This window comes from Accipiter gentilis, chromosome W (assembly GCF_929443795.1).
Source record: "Accipiter gentilis chromosome W, bAccGen1.1, whole genome shotgun sequence".
NCBI classification, from domain to species: Eukaryota; Metazoa; Chordata; class Aves; order Accipitriformes; family Accipitridae; genus Astur; species Astur gentilis.
The window spans coordinates 3,862,326-3,883,951 of NC_064918.1; the positions used below are offsets into that span (position 1 = coordinate 3,862,326).

At 42.7% G+C, this 21,626-nt stretch overlaps 1 protein-coding gene across 1 annotated transcript in view; it reads left to right on the plus strand.

Moving 5' to 3' along the window:
• Nucleotides 1–1,791: 1,791 nt before the first annotated feature.
• The window catches only part of LOC126035370 (endogenous retrovirus group K member 5 Gag polyprotein-like), a 34,463-nt gene continuing 14,628 nt past the window's right edge, over nt 1,792–21,626 (plus strand). The window contains exons 1-2 of the mRNA XM_049793907.1: nt 1,792–2,052; nt 9,566–10,449. Coding sequence (XP_049649864.1) covers nt 1,816–2,052; nt 9,566–10,111 — 783 coding nt within the window. The 5' untranslated portion in view covers nt 1,792–1,815 and the 3' untranslated portion in view covers nt 10,112–10,449. The remainder of the gene's footprint in view (nt 2,053–9,565; nt 10,450–21,626) is intronic.

The window sequence follows — 21,626 nt, forward strand, 5'->3', positions numbered from 1 at the left end:
TGTAACGCCAGTTTGTACCGTCGGTCATCCGCCATAGTGAGGGGGGACTTGTAGGGATTGGCGCTCGGAAGATCTCGCGATGTACGGAAAGAGAAGGGTTAAGGGAGGCGGGATGACCGACAGGCAGTATATAAGGGCGTGACGCAGTTGAATAAACGCCATTTGCAGCATCCTCATATTGGTGTCAGTGCTCTGTGGCCCAGGGTATGGTGGACCCTGTGCCGAGTCCCACGGGGTGATCAGACGAATGTCTACAATGGTGTCCTTGTCTGCTCCCGCAGTGATCCGAGTGAGGCGAGGAGTCCTTCCGGGAAAATCCCGGGGGTACCCTAGGGAGTCCTGTTCTCAGTGGGTCCTGCAGCCGAGCAGAGCGGGTCCCATCTGGGTCGCCAGATTGTTTCTCGAAATGAGCATTCGGTGATGGAGTTAAGTATTCTTTATTGCAGTGCTGGAAGCACGGGGGATCGTTCCTCCAAACGTGCTTCCTGGCTGGGACTAACTGTATAGGTTAAATACATGTCTTACATACATATTCATAAAATTTCCGAAAAATAATATACATATTCATTGATTTTCCGAGAAGTCATTAGCATATGTAAATGTCCTTTACACATGCGTGTTGAAGGTCCTCGGTGGTCTTCTGGAGTCCTCTGGTGGTCTTCCATAGTCTTCCTCACTTGTCCGCTGTTTGACCCTTGTTGTATGAGTTTGCGCAGTACGATCCCCTTCTGGGCCCCACAAACAACTTCTCTGCTTATCACCTACCTTTTGGCTCTCTCATCACAAGAGACAGAACATATTTTCTTATCAAACAGAATACCTCCTCAAACAGAGCATGTTATTTTGTCTTATATTACAGACACAAGAATCTTGTGCTTTATGTCCTTGGCTTGTCTATGTAAATCAACTTACAGAGGCAGTTGTTAACCTTCTAACAAATTCCTGAGTCTTTTATTTAGCAATACACTGAGTCTAAACATATGTTCTATTTCTACATCTACTAGGCCGAGCGTCAGTCTCTGCATCAGACTAATGCGGATAAACAGGTTGCGGGGGTGAGGGAACCATCTCCATCGGGTAGTACGATGGAAGAGCTTAGGGAGGTGGAGAACCAATTACAAAAAATGACAGTACAGTCGGAAGAGCTCCTAAGGGAGGTGGTGCACCAATTACAAAAAATGGCAGTACGGTCGGGAGAGCCAGAAGTGAGGGAGAACGGATCCTCCTGAAAGGATGAACCGAGAAGGCAAGAGAATGAAGATTCTGGCCGTGTACCAGTCCCGCTCCCTCCCCCCCAGCTTCTCGTCACCCCCTCCCTCGGCCCCTCCCCTCCCGCCCCATCCCTCTCCGCCCCCCCCTCCGCCCGTTTGCAGCGGCGCGTGTCAGCCGGCCATGGAGTGGCCGCCGCCAGCCGCGGCCGGCCCCCGGGCAGAACCGTCCGCGCCCCCACCACCGCCCGTTCATCCATACCGCCTCTCGGGACCGGAGACGGTGAAAGCAACTGCGCCCGCGATAGATGCAGAGCCACTTGTAATAGCCGCTGCAGAAGAAAGGCAGAGACGTTGGAGGGGTGTAAAAAAAGATGCCATTATAGAAGGGACTATGCTCCAAGCATTCCCAGTTATTGCATCAAATGGACAGAAAAAATGGGAGGCGTTTGACTGGAAGGTCATTGAGAAATTAAGGAATGCTGTGAGTCAGTATGGAATCAAATCTGCGTTAACTCACCAAATACTGCAATTCAATTTTTTTGCTGATACGCTGATACCTCAAGATATTAAAAACCTAGCACAGTTGGTTTTGACACCCGCCCAAATGTTAGTGTTTTTCCGGCAGTGGGAGACGTTCTGTGATAGGGAACAAGCAACACCACGACAACAAACAGATCCCCTATGGGGAGTAACCACGCAGATGCTGATGGGTACTGGACCCTTCACATCAGGGAACGCCCAGTTACAATGTATCACTGAGGTTCATCATCTATCACAGATCTTGGCGTATCAAGCTTTTCTTACCATACCAGACAATATGCGCAGCCATGCTTTTACCCAGGTGAAACAGGAGTATAATGAACCTTTTGCACAGTTTATTAATAGCCTGCATAGGGCAATCTATGACCACCCTGACATGAACGAGGGCATGAAAGAAAACATGTTCAAAATACTCGCTTTTGAAAATGCTACTGAAAAGACACGCAAAGCATTGTGTAATTTGCCGAAAAATGTAGACGTCGTTGATATGATAGAATACACGGATCGATCAGTGGACTCACAGAAAGTAGCCTATGCTGCCACAGCTCTCCAAGGAGCTACAAAGAAGCACAAGGCCAGTAAGACACCCTTGGTCAAGTGTTCTAACTGTGGCAAAAGTGGTCACATTAGGAGCAAATGTACAGTTACTGCTAACAGTAAGTGCTGCAACAAGTGTAAGAAAGATAACCATACCACCAAGAATTCAGGAGGAAGGGAAAATTCACACTGATCGCGAAGGCCCCTCACGCAATGACACAAATACAAGGGGCTTGGGCTGCCAGCCCTCAGGCAGCCTCGCAACCACCAGATCCGCCACTGCAGGAAGCTCCGGAGTGGACGTGGAAACCGCAGTACACATTCAACATAAAGGGACCATTGGGGTTTGGGCTTAGTGCATTTTTAATGGGACGATCTTCAACAGCTCTAGAAGGAATTCTGGTGCTCCCAGGGCTTATTGATGCAGATTTTTGTGGGACTGTGAAAATTATGATTCATGTTTTAATCCCTCCTGTTTCTATTCCTAAAGGTACCAGAATAGCACAATTAGTTCCATTCAGGTCGTGTGTTCCGAACCTAGGTGAAGTACAACGTGGAGACGGTGGATTCGGCTCCACAGGGAAACCGCAGGTATACTTTGCCATGGACACAACAAGAGGTAAACCAGAAAAGGTAGTGCAATTGGAAGGACCTGATTGGGTTATCGTCAAGAAACCGATGACAATCAATACAGGAGCTGATGTTACGATTATTTCACGATATATTTGGCCTCCATCATGGCCATTGATCAATCCAAATTTTGGCATTGCAGGGATAGGGGGCACACAAGCCATCTTAGTAAGTCAGCTACCGATTACCCATTTGTGTTCCCCGACGGTGAACACATTACGACGTGTCTGTATGTCATGACTACCCCAACTGAATTGTTTGGCCTCATAGGCGGTGATTTATTGAGCCAAATGAAGGCAATGTTAGTGACCCATCCTTTTTAGTTGCGGTCACTGAGGGGCAGCCAATTCTGAAAATTAGCTGGAAAACAGATGAGCCTGTTTGGATTGATCAGTAGCTGCTAAAATCTGAAAGGCTGCTAAAAATACAAGAATTAGTTGAGGACCAATTGAGAGCGGGACATGTTGTTCCTTCTACTAGTCCATGGAATACACCAATATTTACCATTCCCAAGAAAAGTGGGAAATGGAGACTGTTACATGATCTCAGAGCTGTGAATGCGGTGATGCACAGTATGGGAGCCCTGCAGCCAGGTTTGCCATCTCCAGTTATGCTTCCAGAAGAATGGGATTTGTTAAATATAGATCTAAAAGATTGTTTTTTTCGCCATTCCCTTGCACCCAGTTGATGCTGAATGGTTCGCCTTTTCGGTGCCATTGATTAACAAGGCGGAGCCCTATAAGAGATACCATTGGGTTGTGTTACCGCAATGAATGCGCAATTCCCCCACGATGTGTCAGGTGTATGTGGCCTGGGCATCAGAGCCTGTAAGAAAGCAGTTTCCTCAGTCCATTATTTATCATTATATGGATGACATTTTGATAGCGGGAAGGAACTTGCCACAGGATGAAATTTTATCTCAATTGCAGGACATCTTAAGCCATTGTAGGGTTCAGTTATATGGAAGTTAGTTATTGGACCTGAAAATAGCTCATGGTCACAAGATTGTTCCAGGCGCCTTTAGAAGGCCTTGAACAGAATAAATAAGAAGATAGAAGAAGAAAGATCCCAATTAGGAAAACACAGGTGCACATTCCACGATAAAGGGAACTGGGCACAACCAACCTCAATTCAGGGGCTTATCTTGACCAATTGGACTAAGACAAGTCTTGTATGCTCTAATTAACACAACCAATTATGTCTTATGTTTGTGCGCGTGGACAGTACCGATGTAACCAATCACCGCTTATGCTTATGCGCGTGGACAGTACCGACGTAACCAATCACCGCTTATGCTTGTGCGTGTGGACACCAAGTGCTTGCATGTAGTAGCCAATCAAAGTCTCTCAACAACTTAGAGAATTGTATAAAAATGATTAGCTAAGCTCAATAAAGTGGCAACTTTAATCATCACATTGGTGTTCCGTCGTCCGGGCCCCGCACGGATTAATCCCTAAACCCTACAAGCCATCGCGGAGTAATAATCGCTCCTGAAAAGGTGCAAAAGGCAGCACCTTGGAAGTATTTGGGGTGGCACATAGATGCTAGCAATGTTAAACCTCAGAAGGTTCAAATAACATGAGAAATTTCAACGTTGCATGATGTCCAGAAGCTTGTAGGTGATATCCAGTGGGTGCGGAATCTTTGCAGTATCACTAATGACGATATGGCCCCTCTGGTAGAACTCTTGGGTACGAGCGCATGTGCAGATGAGAAACGGGAAATGACAGAGCTGACCAATGGGTTGCAGCGGCATGGGAGCCTCCTCCAGGGAATCGTTGTCAACAAGCATGGCAATCACATGCGTTCTTGCACCAACCCGCTAGGATGTTAGCAAAGCAATTTGACTTACCACTTACTGATGCCCAAGGTATCATTAAAGCATGTGCGATTGTCAAAAGGAAGGGCTCGGCTTGGGCTGTGGGGTTAACCCACGAGGTCTCTTGCCATTGCAGTTGTGGCAAATGTATTGTTACACTTACACAACAAAACTTCTCTGAACCACACATGTAGTTGTTTTATATGTTACTGGAACCTACCTGCCCTTTTAACTCACTTTTCAAGCAGTGCAATTGAACTTTTATTATACAGTATTTGTCCACTACAGTGGAGAAAATTGAATGGGAAGAAAGGTAGCAGAGGAAGGGTGCAGAGAGGGAAGCACTAGGATAGAACAAACAGGAAATACATTTAAGAGTACAGATAACTGACAGTAAAATATACATTCTTTGATTAGCAAGCAGAAAAAAAGGAAAGGACTTGCACACATACATTCTAAAGCAGAAGACAAGAATGTCAAGAGTGTATTCTTCCCCCACTGCCAGATGAAAGGGCTGTTGTTATAAATGAAAAGCAGCAGTAGTGGATGCCAGGCACCTTTGTTGTGTGCCAGATTCTGAAGTCCAGATGTAAGCAGGTTACCCTTGGCACCGGACAGGCTTCAGGTCCTGTAGCAGAACAGAACCAATCATGGTTTTCTCACTGTTTATGATGAGCTGTGCTGTAGAGCCCTCCTTCAGCTCATCAGCTCTACTGTGACTAACATCAGTGACCCTCTGTGCTCAGTCTTAGCTGCAAACCTGGAGGGGGAAGAAAAAATAAAAAAAATAAAATCACTAAGGATCTTAAAGTTAAAGACTGCTAATATTTCTTTCTGCAAAAGTTAAATGAGCTCAAATATAATAAAACACCTTCAATTTCATTAATCTATTTCAGGGGATAAACCATAAAAACTTCCATAAATTCTTCAGAAAGAATTTGTTCAGCATTGTGTAAATATTTTTGTATTTAAGAAGGACAAAAAAAATCATGCAAAATTGTGTATTTAATAGTACAAACAATAAAATTATTATGTAAATTCTAATTCTTCAGTTCATCTACAATACTCAAGAACTATTTTAGTGCACACTAACAACTTGAATTCAGCTGTATGGAGTTCTCCATGGATAACTGTCATTATTTGGTGCCCCAAATGCAACTATGCTAAATGTAATAGAACACTTCCAAAAAGCCAAACTTTTGTACTTTCAGAAAAGTGCATCCTCCTGCCATATTAGGAATTAATTCAAACTAAAAATATTCAAACTTATAAACATCCAACATGATCATTTGAAAAGATGGTAATGGTGTTATCAATTAATATGCATATTATGATTGAAATAACCAGGGAACTGCTAAAATCCTGTGTACAGCCCCCATCAGTTAATATTTAAAATAGGGAAACAATAACTAGACATTATTTAGGGTTTAGGAACTAACTAGTAGACAATGGGGCTTTATGTTTATGTCAGAAAAGGTAATGGATTGTGGTCTGATCAACAAACCTTGAAGAACCGCTTGGAACTGCCAAGATTAGGGAAGAAGTAGGTAAAAGGTAATTCCTACAGGGGGAGACGGCAACCACTGACTCATTGACCACCTACTCAAATGATACCACCTACTCAAAAGAAGACAATGAAGGAAGAAGACAGAGTCTGGGCACTAATTTACGTGAGGGGCAAAGAAGAAAGAACCAATCATTAAGGAAAATAACAATGAATATGTATTAGTTAAGTGTATAAATGTGGGAATTTTTGAGACAAGGGTGTGCTGTCTTGAGACAGGCACCCATTCATGTGCATCAATGAAATTAATTTGAAAATACCTCGACTCTGTGTGTTCTTGGCTTGCACACTGGGTAAATGGACCTCGTTTGGGGGACAACAGCAGCAAGACACCAAATCATTCCATCTGTGAATTTATCACCAGAATATTAAATCATAAAAATGTGGTCAATATTTCTAAATATTGTATGATAAATATTACTCCCCACTACAAAGCAAATTAAAAAAACAAACAAACAATCAAAGCTACACCAGAAACAAAAGTTAGGACAATGCACCATTACTAAATTCCAAGACATGAAGAACCCACTAATTATATGGAAATAAAAGCAAAACTAGCCTTTTAAGCACTACAATTGACTGAAAAGCCATTTTAGGCACAATGAACATTTGTCAGTCCTGTTAATTCATTCTGCATGCACAGCCAGGCCCAAGAGATAGGAAGGAAGAGGATGGCAACAGCCTAGTCCTCCATCTTTCATAAGAAGCCACCATGCTTTTTTGCCCACTCACACACACACCACCACCACCACCCATCCCACCCCACCTGTTACTTGACAACAATAAAGTTGCTGCACATGGGCTTTTGAAAACACTAACAAGTATAGAGCAGGTCTGTGGCCCAGTCTGACCCCACTTTGCAGGGCCAATCTCCTCTCCTCTTTCTGAATGACATGTGTGAATCAGAGCCATCTGCCTCAATTTGCACAACATCTTCAGCCACAATAGGACCCAGTTGGCCCTGACAGCAGCTTACAATACAGAAAAATCAAACTGCTGGGCTGACAGCACTGCTGTTGGCTATTCAAGAGCAAACCAACTGGTGTCTCATGTCTGACAAATAACATGGGCCTAGCAAAGCGCCTACCCAAGCCCTTGGGGATCTGTTTAATTACCATCAACATAAAGGATGGAGTTTATCAGAAGATAATAAAAAAACACTCCAGACTTAATATTAGCTACTTAAGCAGGAAGCAGGTTGTCTTTAAATGAGAAGTTGTTGGGAAGTGGCTTGCTGAAAAAGGACATGGGCCTGTGGAAAAGTTGTGCGAGCAGAGTTCTGTGTGAAAGAATGTCAGTTTGAGCAACAAGACTAGGCCTTGGCTGAAAATAGCTGGCTTTACTGATATTGGGAGAAAAACAACAGCTGGTCTCGCTGTTATCAGGAGAAAGACAGGGACGGTGTGACCTTGGCATAACTTCACAAGTAACTTTTGAAGAAGTTCTCATGAGAAAGTTACTGAACACGCGTAGCTGCCAACCACAAGTGGGTGTGTTTTAGTAATGAATAAACATTAGCAATGTACCAATCATATTAGGACTAGTAGGCATAATTATCGCAAACTGTATAAATATGAGCTATCCGTGCAAATAAAGTTGAATCACTTCTATCACTCATATTGGGTCGACTTATGTGCATTCCTCCGCCGCTCCAACAAATGGCGCCCGAACGGGGACCGAAGAAAGGGGAATTGGAGCGACGGACACTGAGAAGCACCGGTAGCAGCGACCGGGGGGCAAAAGATTAACCGAACGCTGATCGTCTTGGTTGGTGTGTTAACTCTCGTGCCTGGACCATCCAAAAGGGGTTCGCCGTCAGTGAGGGCTACTGGAAAAAGGCTGCAAAGACTTTTTAACCGAGGTGCCTTAATCAAGGTAGCACCCAGGAGTATCAAGAAGCCGGCCGGCAATGGATCAAGAGGTAGCCCTAAAATTATTACAGTGCTTTTTAGAAAAGCGGGGAGTAAACTGCATTAAGCAAATTTTGGGGTTAGTCGCGCTGGGTCGCGTTAAGGGATGCTTTAAGAATCCGGATTTATTATTTAAGGAGAGTGAATGGCGTAGATTAGGAGACGTATTATGGGATATGGTAACTGATGATGATAAATCAGCTAAAAAACTAATGGAGCAAGGACAGAAACCTTTCAATTAGTGTGGGTACAGCTTTTGAGCTTAGTACCTGGAATGCTATCGGAACCTCCCTATGGGATGAAATTAGTGACGGGTCTAAAGAAGTTAAAGATCTTGTAACTTTATGGAAATTGATTAAGACAACTCTGTAAAAAATGAAAGCAGATCGTAAAGCGTCTGCGTCTGCTTTTGCTGCTCTCTCTCTCCAACCGCAAGCGAAAGGGAAAAGCGGGGAGAAAAACATAATGCGGCGAGAGAGACTTTTTGGAGCTTGTTCGCCTACTCTCGTGCCCTTGACTTCTGCTCCAATCCCTGGGACTGCCGATATTAATCAGCCATCCGACAGTTCCCAAGCCTCCCTAACCGTACGATTAAAGGAAACCCTACAGAATCAGGGAGTGTGTAAAAATCTGCCTACGAAAAACCAGCCCTCAGATACCACCGTTCAACATGAACAAATTATACCTAGCATATACCCTGATTCAAATAATGCAAACAAGGATTTGGCTACTCTAATAATAGAACAAAAAGAGACAATGTTAGAATTGTTAAAGGAAATGGGGAAAAGAGACGGGGAAACCAACCGCACCCGTGATAGACGCGGAGCCACCTGTAATAGCCGCTGCAGAAGAAAGGCAGAGTCATTGGATGGGTGTAATAACAGATGCCATTATAGAAGGGACTATGCTCTAAGCATTCCCAGTTATTGCATCAAATGGACAGAAAAAATGGGAGGCGTTTGACTGGAAGGTCATTGAGAAATTAAGGAATGCTGTGAGTCAGTACGGAATCAAATCTGCGTTAACTCACCAAATACTGCAATTCATTTTTTCTGCTGATACGCTGATACCTCAAGATATTAAACAGCTAGCACAGTTGATTTTGACACCCGCCCGAATGTTAGTGTTTTTCCGGCAGTGGGAGAAGCTCTGTGATAGGGAACAAGCAACATCACGACAACAAACAGATCCCCTATGGGGAGTAACCACGCAGATGCCGATGGGTACTGGACCCTTCGCATCAGGGAACGCTCAGTTACAATGTGTCACTGAGGTTCATCATCTTTCACAGATCTTGGCGTATCAAGCTTTTCTTACCGTACCAGACAATATGTACAGCCATGCTTTTACCCAGGTGAAACAGGAGAATACAATTTATGACCACCCTGACATGAACGAGGGCATGAAAGAAAACATGTTCAAAATACTCGCTTTTGAAAATGCTACTGAAAAGACACGCAAAGCATTGTGTAATTTGCCGAAAAATGTAGACGTCGTTGATATGATAGAATACACGGATCGATCAGTGGACTCACAGAAAGTAGCCTATGCTGCCACAGCTCTCCAAGGAGCTACAAAGAAACACAAGGCCAGTAAGACACCCTTGGTCAAGTGTTCTAACTGTGGCAAACGTGGACACATTAGGAGCAAATGTACAGGTACTGTTAACAGTAAGTGCTGCAACAAGTGTAAGAAAGATAACCATACCACCAAGAATACAGGAAGAAGGGAAACTTTACACCGACTGCGAAGGCCCCTCGCGCGACGACACGAATGCAAGAGGCTTGAGCTGCCAGGCCTCAGGCAGCCTCGCAACCACCAGATCCGCCACCGCAGGAAGCTCCAGAGTGGATGTGGAAACCGCAGTCAACATAAAGGGACCACTGGGGTTTGGACTTAGTGCATTTTTAATGGGGCAATCTTCAACAGCTCTAGAAGGAATTCTGGTGCTCCCAGGGCTTATTGATGCAGATTTTTGTGGGACTGTGAAAATTATGATTCATGTTTTAATCCCTCCTGTTTCTATTCCTAAAGGTACCAGAATAGCACAATTAATTCCATTCAGGTCGTGTGTTCCGAACCCAGGTGAAGTACAACGTGGAGATGGTGGATTCGGCTCCACAGGGAAACCGCAGGTATACTTTGCCATGGACACAACAAGAGGTAAACCAGAAAAGGTAGTGCAATTGGAAGGGCCCGATGGAGTTATCGTCAAGAAACCGATGACAATCAATACAGGTGCTGATGTTATGATTATTTCACAATGCATTTGGCCTCCATCACGGCCATCGATCAATCCAAACTTTGGCATTGCAGGGATAGGGGGCACACAAGCCACCTTAGTAAGTCAGCTACCGATTACATTTGTGTTCCCCGATGGTGAACACATTATGACGTGTCCGTATGTCATGACTACCCCAAATGAATTGTTTGGCCTCGTAGGCCATGATTTATTGAGCCAAATGAAGGCAATGTTAGTGACGCATGCTTTTTAGGAGCGGTCACTGAGGGGTAGCCGATTCTGAAAATTAACTGGAAAACAGATGAACCTGTTTGGATTGATGAGTACCTGCTAAATTCTGAAATGCTGCTAAAAATACAAGGGTTAGTTGAGGACCAGTTGAGAGCGGGACAAGTTGTTCCTTCTACTAGTCCATGGAATACATCAATATTTACCATTCCCAAGAAAAGTGGGAAGCGGAGACTGTTACATGATCTCAGAGCTGTGAATGTGGTGATGCACAGTATGGGAGCCCTGCAGCCAGGTTTGCCATCTCCAGTTATGCTTCCAGAAGAATGGGATTTGTTAATTATAAATCTAAAAGATTGCACCCAGATGGCGCTGAACGGTTCGCCTTTTCAGTACCATCGATTAACAAGGCAGAACCCTATAAGAGATACCATTGGGTCGTGTTACCGCAATGAATGCGCAATTCCCCCACGATGCGTCAGGTGTATGTGGCCTGGGCATCAGAGCCTGTAAGAAAGCGGTTTCCTCAGTAACTTGCCACAGGATGAAATTTTAACTCAATTGCAGGACATCTTAAGCCATCGCGGAGTAATAATCACTCCTGAAAAGGTGCAAAAGGCAGCACCTTGGAAGTATTTGGGGTGGCACATAGATGCTAGCAATGTTAAACCTCAGAAGGTTCAAATAACATGAGAAATTTCAACGTTGCATGATGTCCAGAAGCTTGTGGGAAATATCCAGTGGGTGCGGAATCTTTGCGGTATCACTAATTGCAATATGACCCCTCTGGTAGAACTCTTGGGTATGAGAACACTGTGCAGATGAGAAACGGGAAATGACAGAGCTGACCAATTGGTTGCAGCGCCACGGGAGCCTCCTCCAGGGAAACGTTTTCAACAAAGCACGGCAATCATATGCGTTCTTGCGCCAACCCGCTAGGATGTTAACAAAGCAATTTGACTTACCACTTACTGATGCCCAAGGTATCGTTAAAGCATGCCCTGATTGTCAAAAGGAAGGGCTGGGCTTGGGCCATGGGGTTAACCGATGAGGTCTTTTGCCATTGCAGTTGTGGCAAATGGTTGTCACCCATGTCACGTGGTTTGGTGCAAAGCGTTCTGTGCACGTGTGTATTGATACCTATCCTGCTGCCCTGTGGGCCACGGCACGAACTGGATAAAAGGCCTTACATATTGAATGACATCTTCACGCTTCTTTTGCAGTACTGGGTGTGCCTAAAGAAATTAAGACGGACAACGGCCCAGCCTATGGTTCTACACGATTTGCTCGATTTTGTAATTTGTGGGGAATTCATCATGGTACCGGTATTCCACATCTTCCCACAGGACAGGCTATTGTCGAATGGGCCAACCAAACCCTAAAAGAACATGCTGCAAAAACAAAAAGGGGGAACCCAGGGCTTACTCCCAGAGGAACGATTGGCCAAAGCCTTATTTGTGCTAAATTATCTTAGATTGACAGGTGATCACAAAGACCCACCAATGGTAGTGCATCATGTTCTTTTACAGGCAGAAAGGACGCAACAAAGTACAGGAATCATGGTAATGTATAAGGACCCAGAATCCGGGAAATGGTGCGGATAAGCAGAAGTAAAACTTACTGGGAGATCCCGGCTAAGTGGGTCAAGCCATGGCTTCGCACTGATGCTGGATCCGGAATTGTCCCAGTGGCAACTGGCACGGCACTGGCGGGTGCTGAAGCCATGATCCGACAGATTCTAACTAATAGAGTATTACTAGCGGACACTGAGTCCTTCAGAGAGGTTTTTAGAACAGCGTGCCTTATTGTATATAGAACTTGCTTTAGGTAAAAAGTGTGTTAAGCATAATTTGATTAAACATAGTGTGATTACGGGAAGACAGTGTGGGGTAAATGTAAAAGTTAGTTAAAGCCAAAATTAGGGGTAAGGTCTATTTCCATTAATAACCTGGGAACGAGTTTGATTGTGTTTCCACAAATACAGGCCCACGACGGACTCTTGTTCGATTTGCACGACCATCATCATCTGGAGCATCATAGATGATGTGGCAATATGAATACTACCTCAGCCGAAAACTAATGTATAGGTCACCTTGACTAACATAACAGGTCAAGATTCTCTGCGCATCGCAACTGTATCGTAAAGCCCACGAACCAGTAGACAAGATGGCTATGACTCGTGCAGCGCGCCTGGCCAGCGAGCGCATGCGTCATAGATTGCAACCGAGGCAGACTTTTGGCACCCGCTGGCCACGTGTGCTAAAACCCGTCCCTCTGCAAATGTATAAATACCGGGATTTTCCGAAGAGCATCGGGCTGGTGTACGGTGAGGCCGTCGTTGCCTCTGTGGGGACGCCCACGGAAAGCTGGCACCTACCGATTGCTGGGCTGAGTTCGTGGAGCAAGATGGCACAAGAATGTATGGATGGTTCATTTTCCTCATAGTCCTCATGGTCTGGGTCATTAGGGGTAACAGGTTGGCTCAAAGAATTATGGGCATTATTGTAGTTACTGTGATTGTAGCTATTGTAATAGTTTTACCTTGTTCAGCTTATTAAGGAAAATGGCATCCCAAGTTATTAAGTAAGCCTGGATTGCTCGAAAACAAAAAGAGGGAGAAAGATTTAAACGGAGACGTACAGTGTATTCGACCTTGTTGTGGTATTACAAATACAGACTTACAGCCGCTTCTGGATTTATTGAGGGGCAGCGATAGCTTAACTTCTACAAGACAACTAAGTGCACCGGGACGGCAAGCCTTGACAGCAATTGGACAAAAAAAAGAAGTCACATCATCCATGTCTGGCAGATACGTTCCTGATTTACCCATAAATTTGAAACCTTATGCTGAGATTGATATGGAACACACTGACTGTAGTAAGCAGCATGACAGTGACACCGGTGATTGATCCACATCGGTTAACGCCATGGGACAGTAAGAATGTTTGGGTGTCACTAGCTAAAGCTATTAATCAAACCTCTTTTTGTGTGCTTATCTATTTTATTAGGTATAATGTTGTTTTTACTGTGTTTAATTAATTGTGTTCACAGATCTTTGCAAAGGGCAATACAGCAGGTGTTAAAATTTTACCTCAATCTATTCACAAACAGATAAATTGGCTGAAGAAACATACACAAAGATCCAGCAAGAAACTAGTTGGTTTGATGGGGTGTTAGAGTCAATATTTGGTGGGATAACACCACGGCTAATGTCATTGATTAAGGAAGCCTTACGATGGTTGGGTATATTGATATTAATCTGTGTAATAGTTAAAATTGCGTATGGGTACATGATGAGAGGAGTCTCAAAGCTGACACACCAAGCTCTACTCGCACAAAAAGAAAAAGGGGGAATTGTTGGGAATTGTCTTGATGAGAAAGGACATGGGTCTATAGAAAAGTTGTGCGAGCAGAGTTCTGTGTGAAAGAATGTCAGCGTGGGCAGCAAGACTAGGCCTTGGCCGAAGACTGCTGGCTTTGCTGATATCAGGAGAAAAACAACAGCTGGTCTCGCTGTTATCAGGAGAAAGACAGGGACGGTGTGACCTTGGCATAACTTCATAAGTAACTTTTGAAGAAGTTCCCATGAGAAAGTTACTGAACACGCATAGCTGCAAACTACAAGTGGGTGTGTTTTAGTAATGAATAAACATTAGCAATGTACCAATTGTATTTGGACTAGTAGGCATAATTATCGCAAACTGTATAAATATGAGCTATCCGTGCAAATAAAGTTGAATCACTTCTATCACTCATATTGGGTCGACTTATGTGCATTCCTCCGCCGCTCCAACAAGAAGTAATTTCTGTCTTTCTCTTTTTAAACTAAGCATATAAAAATCTCATAACACATTATACTAATTAAGGAAACATGGGGCACTTCTCTAATGTCACCCATCACAGGTCAATCTATTTCTTTTGCCCAGATTATAGATACATTCATAGACCTCTCCCTTCAATAGGAGATTCTAAAACAATGTTCCTACTATAAAAATTAACTACTTAGCTAGTTATATCAATGATTTAATCTATTTGCACTTCGATGTAAAAGATCACTATTTCTCTTGTTGATTTTGACAGGGGGGTAATTATAGAAAAAATGGTCTTATTAGTCACCTCATTTACTTAACAGTTGTGTCTTGGGACAACACAGAAGCAGATTATGCCTGGTATGCACATAAAAAGGTTGATAGTTGGCACTCCTGCTGTGTTTCATAGCCCCAAGGCTTGATTTTACCCTCTTTTATTAAAACCTGAAAGTGATACAAAGTCAGTGTTTTGCAAAAGCCAAGGTGGCCCAAAGCATGAGAGATGAGTTTTTAGCTGATATTTTTACATGTGGATTTGCAAAATCATATAGGGGATCAATAGTACTTTTCCATACCTCTGAACAAAACACATAAAATCAATAAAATGTGAGTTTGCATGTGGTTTTGATGTGCGGAAAACAGACTCCACAATCAGTGAGATTTTAAAGTAGGTATGTTCATTCAGCACTGGGCAGCACAGGGGGTAGTCCCACCAAAGTTGTGCACGCCTGATTTGGCAGTTCGCTTTAAATTTATACAGTCAAGTGTTACATATACATAGAGTTTTGCAATATGCCTATACATAGGCATTACCTATCCCCGCTTCATATTAAAATTAGCTCCAGGAAGTCATTTCCATAGTCTCCTCTCAACTGTGGTTGTGCAGTGCCTCCTTATGGTGGTCGTCTGGTGGTCGTGAAGATGAAGGCTGTATGTCTTCTTCACGGTGAACTCTTAACCTTCTGTCCCTGCGCAGACTCAGTTGTCCCTTGGCATTTATCCAAATCACAAGGCCGGTCTTGGCTGGTTCTTGGAGTCGACTGCTGCTTCTTATCAGGGACTGTCTCCTGTCCCAGCCAGCCTCAACAATGCAAACGTTAAACATCACTTCTCATCCCCTTGGGCCATGTCTACCTCTATTGAAACTTCTTTAACTTCATTATAAGCTACATAATTATTAAACAATTCCTATCTACATTCATATATCTCCTATATCTACTAAGGTTCCTTTGGTTCCCCATCTCAGTTTGAAAGATGTAAAGGGTCTGATAGATAATTTTACACAAAGTGTTAGTATGCATAACTAGCATTGGGTAATCAGTTTGTATCAATGGTCACTGATCTGGAATTGCTTAGTGAAAAAAGAATTGGAACAGAACGAGATGACTTATTTCACCATTAAAAAGGGTATATGGAAGAACAACTACACAATGGGTTTACGACTGCTTTTGAATTTCGGAAACTGAAATCTGTTCTTTAAAATAAGGAAGATAATTTAGTTTCTAAATAGAGTTAGAACAAATAAGTTTATACAATCTTTGAAACGGAATACAGTTATTAAAGGATGAAGCAGTTGACTTCTTGTTACAAGACACAATCAGTAAAACTGATTTGCTAATTTAGATGTTTTAAAAATACTGTCATTGAAGGATTTGGGTAATATCTGGTTTTTTGACTAAGCACATGTTACTGCATTTATACGCTTATACTTATCATAAGCCCACATGGATTTTCCAAAATGCATGTTGTGCTCAACTAAATACTTAGACCATAAAGCCATTAAATTTTTTTCAGCAGCAAAAATTAATCACTCTATATAGTAAGTATTTATTCTTTGTGCGAAGCTTTTATTTTCCCCACAAGATCAGTAATTATTTTTCACTTTTTCTGAAAGTTAATACTGCCTTAAAGGTAAGAATTTGAATACACAAAAAAAATGAAAAAAAGATATAAAAACCAATCAGAATTCATAGACTCAAATAAGCCTTGAAAACTGCACTGTAGTACATTAAAATCTAGCTTGTAAATTGGTTGTTTGTAGGACCAAAAGCGAGAATTTGTCCTTTGGACAACTCTTAAGATAAGACATTGTATTATGAGCATGGTTCTGTTGCAACAAAGGATACAACAGTGCATATGAAGAAAAGAAAGTAAATGAGAATACCATTCAGAAAACAGAACCAATATTTACTGATAGTTTCAAGATATCTTTCTGCTATACTGCAGTTATTTTCTAGCTTTCTTTCTGATATTGCTTCTGAAACTGCTTTCACATCATTAAAAATATTCATAAAGATTTGCAGCTGTTAATACTTTTCCCATTTAAAAAATATCAAGACAGATTAGAAACATAACAATGTGATATATATTTACATATTCTGAGTTTTTCCAAAGTTTTTTTTCTTTAAAAAGAATGTTAAATATTCTGAGGCTATGTGGCATGGGAAGAAAAGAGAAGGAGTTCATAGATTATTTTTACATAAATGTAGTATCTGTCAGTAGGTAAGAAAATCTATATTAAGAATCAAATTCTAAATCAACATCAATTAGGTCCTGTATATTGTTGGAAAGTCATCTGGTCTTTCAAGAGTCAAAAAACAAGTAGGTATTCATGGTCACTTTTCATGAAAATAAGACTTGTTAATGATTGTTATATAAAAATATTTGATTTATAGTTGATATCAAGGGAAAACAGTATCAGTGTCCTGGTTTCAGCTGGGATATAGTTAATTGTCTTCCTAGTAGCTGTTACAGTGCTATGTTTTGAGTTCAGTATGAAAAGAATGTTTATAACACTGATGTTTTCAGTTGTTGCTAAGGAGTGTTTAGTCTAAAGTCAAGGGTTTTTCAGCTTCTCATGCCCAGCCAGCAAGAAAGATGGAGGGGCACAAGAAGTTGGGAGGGGACACAGCCAGGGCAGCTGACCGAAACTGGCCAAAGGGGTATTCCATACCATGTGACATCATGCCTAGTATATAAACTGGGGGGGAGTGGGGTTGGGGGCATGGCCGGTTGGAGAATAACTGGGTGTCAGTCGGCGGGTGGTGAGCAATTGCACTGTGCATCACTTGTACATTCCAATCCTTTTATTATTATTCTTGTCATTTGATTAGTGTTATCATTATTAGTTTCTTCTTTTCTGTTCTATTAAACTGTTCTTATCTCAACCCACAAGTTTTACTTCTTTTCCTGATTTTTTTCCCCCATCCCACTGGGTGGGGGGGAGTGAGTGAGCAGCTGCATGGTGCTTAGTTGCTGGCTGGGGTTAAACCATGACAATCAGACACTACAATGTAACAGCATTTGCCAAATGCTGGCTTTGTAATGATGACTAGCTTAACTACAGACTAGCAGTTATTTTCCCTTTATTTGTAGACAGAAGATAGCTACAGTATACAGGAGAGACATTTTTAAGGGGAAAAGTTATGAAAATTCCAAGCCAGCGAATATACAGTGTTATAAATTGACAGAGCCAATTCTATATAAAATTCATAAATTTATTGAGAATAGCAAGCAAGCAGCGCTGGGCAGCCGGGGAGTCCGCGCTCCACCAACGGCTCGCAACTTTCTGTTATAGTTACATTCCTTTTATACAGTTCATGCACCCCTTTCTTGTAAATCTCCACCTTGTCTTGCTTCTTCTTTCTTCACTTGTGTAGGTTTGTTATTGGGCGGATTCGGTCAATCTTCTCAAGGGGGAGTGTCTTTTGATGTAGAATGTCTTTTGATGTGGAGAAGTGCAGTCCTGGTAGAGTTAATCCCCTTATCTAGTAAGTTATAGTTGTTGTCTTTTTCCCTCCTTATCTAGTAAGTTATAGCTTGCCCTTTTCTCATGACCCTTACGCAACACAAAGCATTTTTTCAATCACAATGTGTCCCTTCCCCCTTCCCGATTGGTATGTAAGCCTCATTGTCTTCTTTTAATTCAACACAAATTACACAGTGTCAGGGAACAATTTGGTTCCCTTGTCGATTACAGTCCCCCATTTTCCTTTTTGGTACTAGCATTAATTCGTGTTTCCAATCTAATAAGAGTCCTTTTAATTGGAGTCATTTCTGATTCTGATTCAATTTCTTCTACTTTATCTAAATTATCATACTGTTGTTTTAATATCATTAACCAGATTGATTTTATTCTGCTTTGAACAAGGGCTATAACTTTATCTAAAATACATGGACTAAAGGTTAAGGTTAGCAGTAAGACTATTAGGGGTAACTGTGGAATCTTCCCATCTTGACAGAGTCCATTTGTATGGTTGATGGAGATTTTTCCCCTGTATTGAGTTCATTTATACCAAAACTAATAATTTTACATTTCTAAGGCCTAAAATTACATAAAGGAAAGACATTAGAGCTTGATCCTAACATCTAGGGAATAGTGGTGGTATCCATGTGTTACTGATTTGTTATTGATTTGTAATTAGTTAGAATTAATCATATTCAATTTTAAGAGGAATATAGAATTATATATCTCTATTGCATTTTATACATTCAACCAACAACCAACAGCTGCTGTGAAATCCTCTGTATAACCCTGTACCAAGGCCGGAGGAATTAGCCAAAATCATCTAGTAGGAACATTTAGAACTTAGATAACAAGCTTAAGATTTAAGATAATTTGGATATAGTAGGAGTATATTATAACCTAGAAGAATGTATAATATGTCAGAATTTCAAATTAATGGAAACTGATAAGTTCTTTATGAAGCAACTTGTAGTTATCTGCCAAGAAACAGTTACCTGCCAAGGGCCAAACTGCGCAGAATCACCTAAAGGAGGTCAAGAAGCGGACAAGTGAGGAAGACTATGAAAGACCACCAGAGGACTCTAGAAGACCACCAGAGACCTTCAATGCGCATGTGTAAAGGACATTAACATATGCTAATAACTTCCCAGAAATCTAATCAATATGCATAACATTTCTCGGAAATCTAATTGTGATGGGTTGACCCTGGCTAGATGCCAGGTGCCCACCAAAGCCGCTCTATCACTCCCCCTCCTCAGCTGGACGGGGGAGAGAAAAAAAATATAACAAAAGGCTCGTGGGTCAAGATAAGGGCAGTTTAATAAAATGATAGCAAAGGTTGCGCGCGAAAGCAAAGAAAAAACAAATGATGTTACTCTCTACTTCCCATCAGCAGGCGATGTCTGGCCACTTCCTGGGAAGCAGGGCTCCAGTATGCGTAGTGGTTGCTCCGGAAGACAAAAATGCCCCCCTCTCCGTCTCCCTTCACTTAGCTTTTATATCTGAGCTGACGTCATATGGTATGGAATATCTGTTTGGTTAGTTTAGGTCAGCTGTCCTGGTTATGTCCCGTCCCAAGATCTTGCCCTGCCCCAGCCTGCCATTGAGGGGAGGGCAAAAATGTTGGAGAGACAGCCTTGATGCTGTGCCAGCACTGCTCAGCAGTAGCCAAAACACTGGTGTGTTATCAACACCTTTCTAGCTACAGAGCTGCAGAGCACAGTGCTATGAGGGCTGCTATAGGGAGTACTAACTCCATCTCAGCCAGACCCAATACAATCTCCACCCCTTATTCCATACCATTTGTGTCCTGCTCAGGTCCCACATAATTTAATACAGATATCTTCTAACCATCCTATTGTATTTAATTCTTATTACTGAAATCCTTTCTTACCCACACTTACAACTGAAACTACATACTTAAACCACTTTTATACCCAACGTACAGATTTATAGATTCTTATTAATTACTATCCCTTGTCCTTTAAGAGATAGATATTCCAGGGGCTTCTTCCACTCCTTCAGATGTTCACACACAGGTTATGATTTGGGCCCCATCCATCAAGATGAGTGGTCAGGATAGGAGAAGCAGTACGTTCAATCGTTGGGCACCAACGTCGGCTTGGTTTGGGTCACCGATGCACTTGTCTGGTTCCTTGCGAAGTTCACTCCTCTGCCGTTCAGGTCATTCCTGCTACATTACTTCCTGCAACATACAACTCACATCACAGATTATTTTTCCCCCAAGGTTAAATGTCCTTGAGGCACACACTGGGTCTCCCCATCCTTCCGCATTACCCACCAAGTACACCCAGGTCCCTGAGCAAAGACAATCCCACGAATAGGTTTGCCTTTTCCCATGGGAGGTGCAATCCACACCGCCTTCCCCAGCCACTTCCCCATGTGCACCACGGGGACCTTATCTCCTCCCACAGTATGTAGGGGTTTTGTTTGGGCAGGACCAGGACAGTTAGCAGATCCTCTAGAGTTAACTAGCCAAGTGGCTTCTGCTAAATTTGCATCCCAATGCTTCCATGTCCCATTGCCTAGCGCTCTCAACATACTCTTCAACAGTCCATTATATATCTCAATTTTTCCAGATGCTTGCAGGTGATAGGGTATGTGGTACACCCACTCAATGCCATGTTTCTTTGCCCAGGAGCTTATAAGGTTATTTCGGAAATGAGTCCCATTGTCTGATTCAATTCTTTCTGGGGTACCGTGTTGCCATAAAATTTGCCTTTCGAGGCCTAAGATGGTGTTTCGGGCAGTGGCATGGTTTACAGGATATATTTCTAGCCAACCAGTAGTTGCTTCCACCATGGTGAGTACGTAGCACTTGCCTTGGCGTGTTCGTGGCAGTGGTCCAATGTAGTCAATTTGCCAGGCTTCGCCATATTGAAAGCCCAACCACCGCCCTCTGTTCCAGGGAGACTTTACTCTGGTGGCTCTTTTGATTGCAGCACATGTTTCACATTCATGAGTGACCTGTGTGATGGCCTCCATGGTCAGGTCCACCCCTTGATCACGAGCCCACCTATATGTTGCATCTCTCCCTAGATGTCCCGATGTCTCATGGGCCCATCGAGCCACAAATAGCTCACCCTTACGCTCCCAGTCCAGGTCCACCTGAGCTATATCTATTTTGGCAGCCTTGTCTACCTGTTCATTATTTCGATGTTCTTCAGTGGCACGGCTTTTGGGCACGTGAGCATCTACATGACATACCTTTAGAGTCATGTGTTCTACACGGGCAGCAATGTCCTGCCACAATGCTGCTGCCCAGATGGGTTTACCCTTGCGTTGCCAATTGGTCTTCTTCCACTGCTGTAGCCACCCCCATAGGGCATTAGCCACCATCCAGGAGTCGGTATAGAGGTAGAGTACCGGC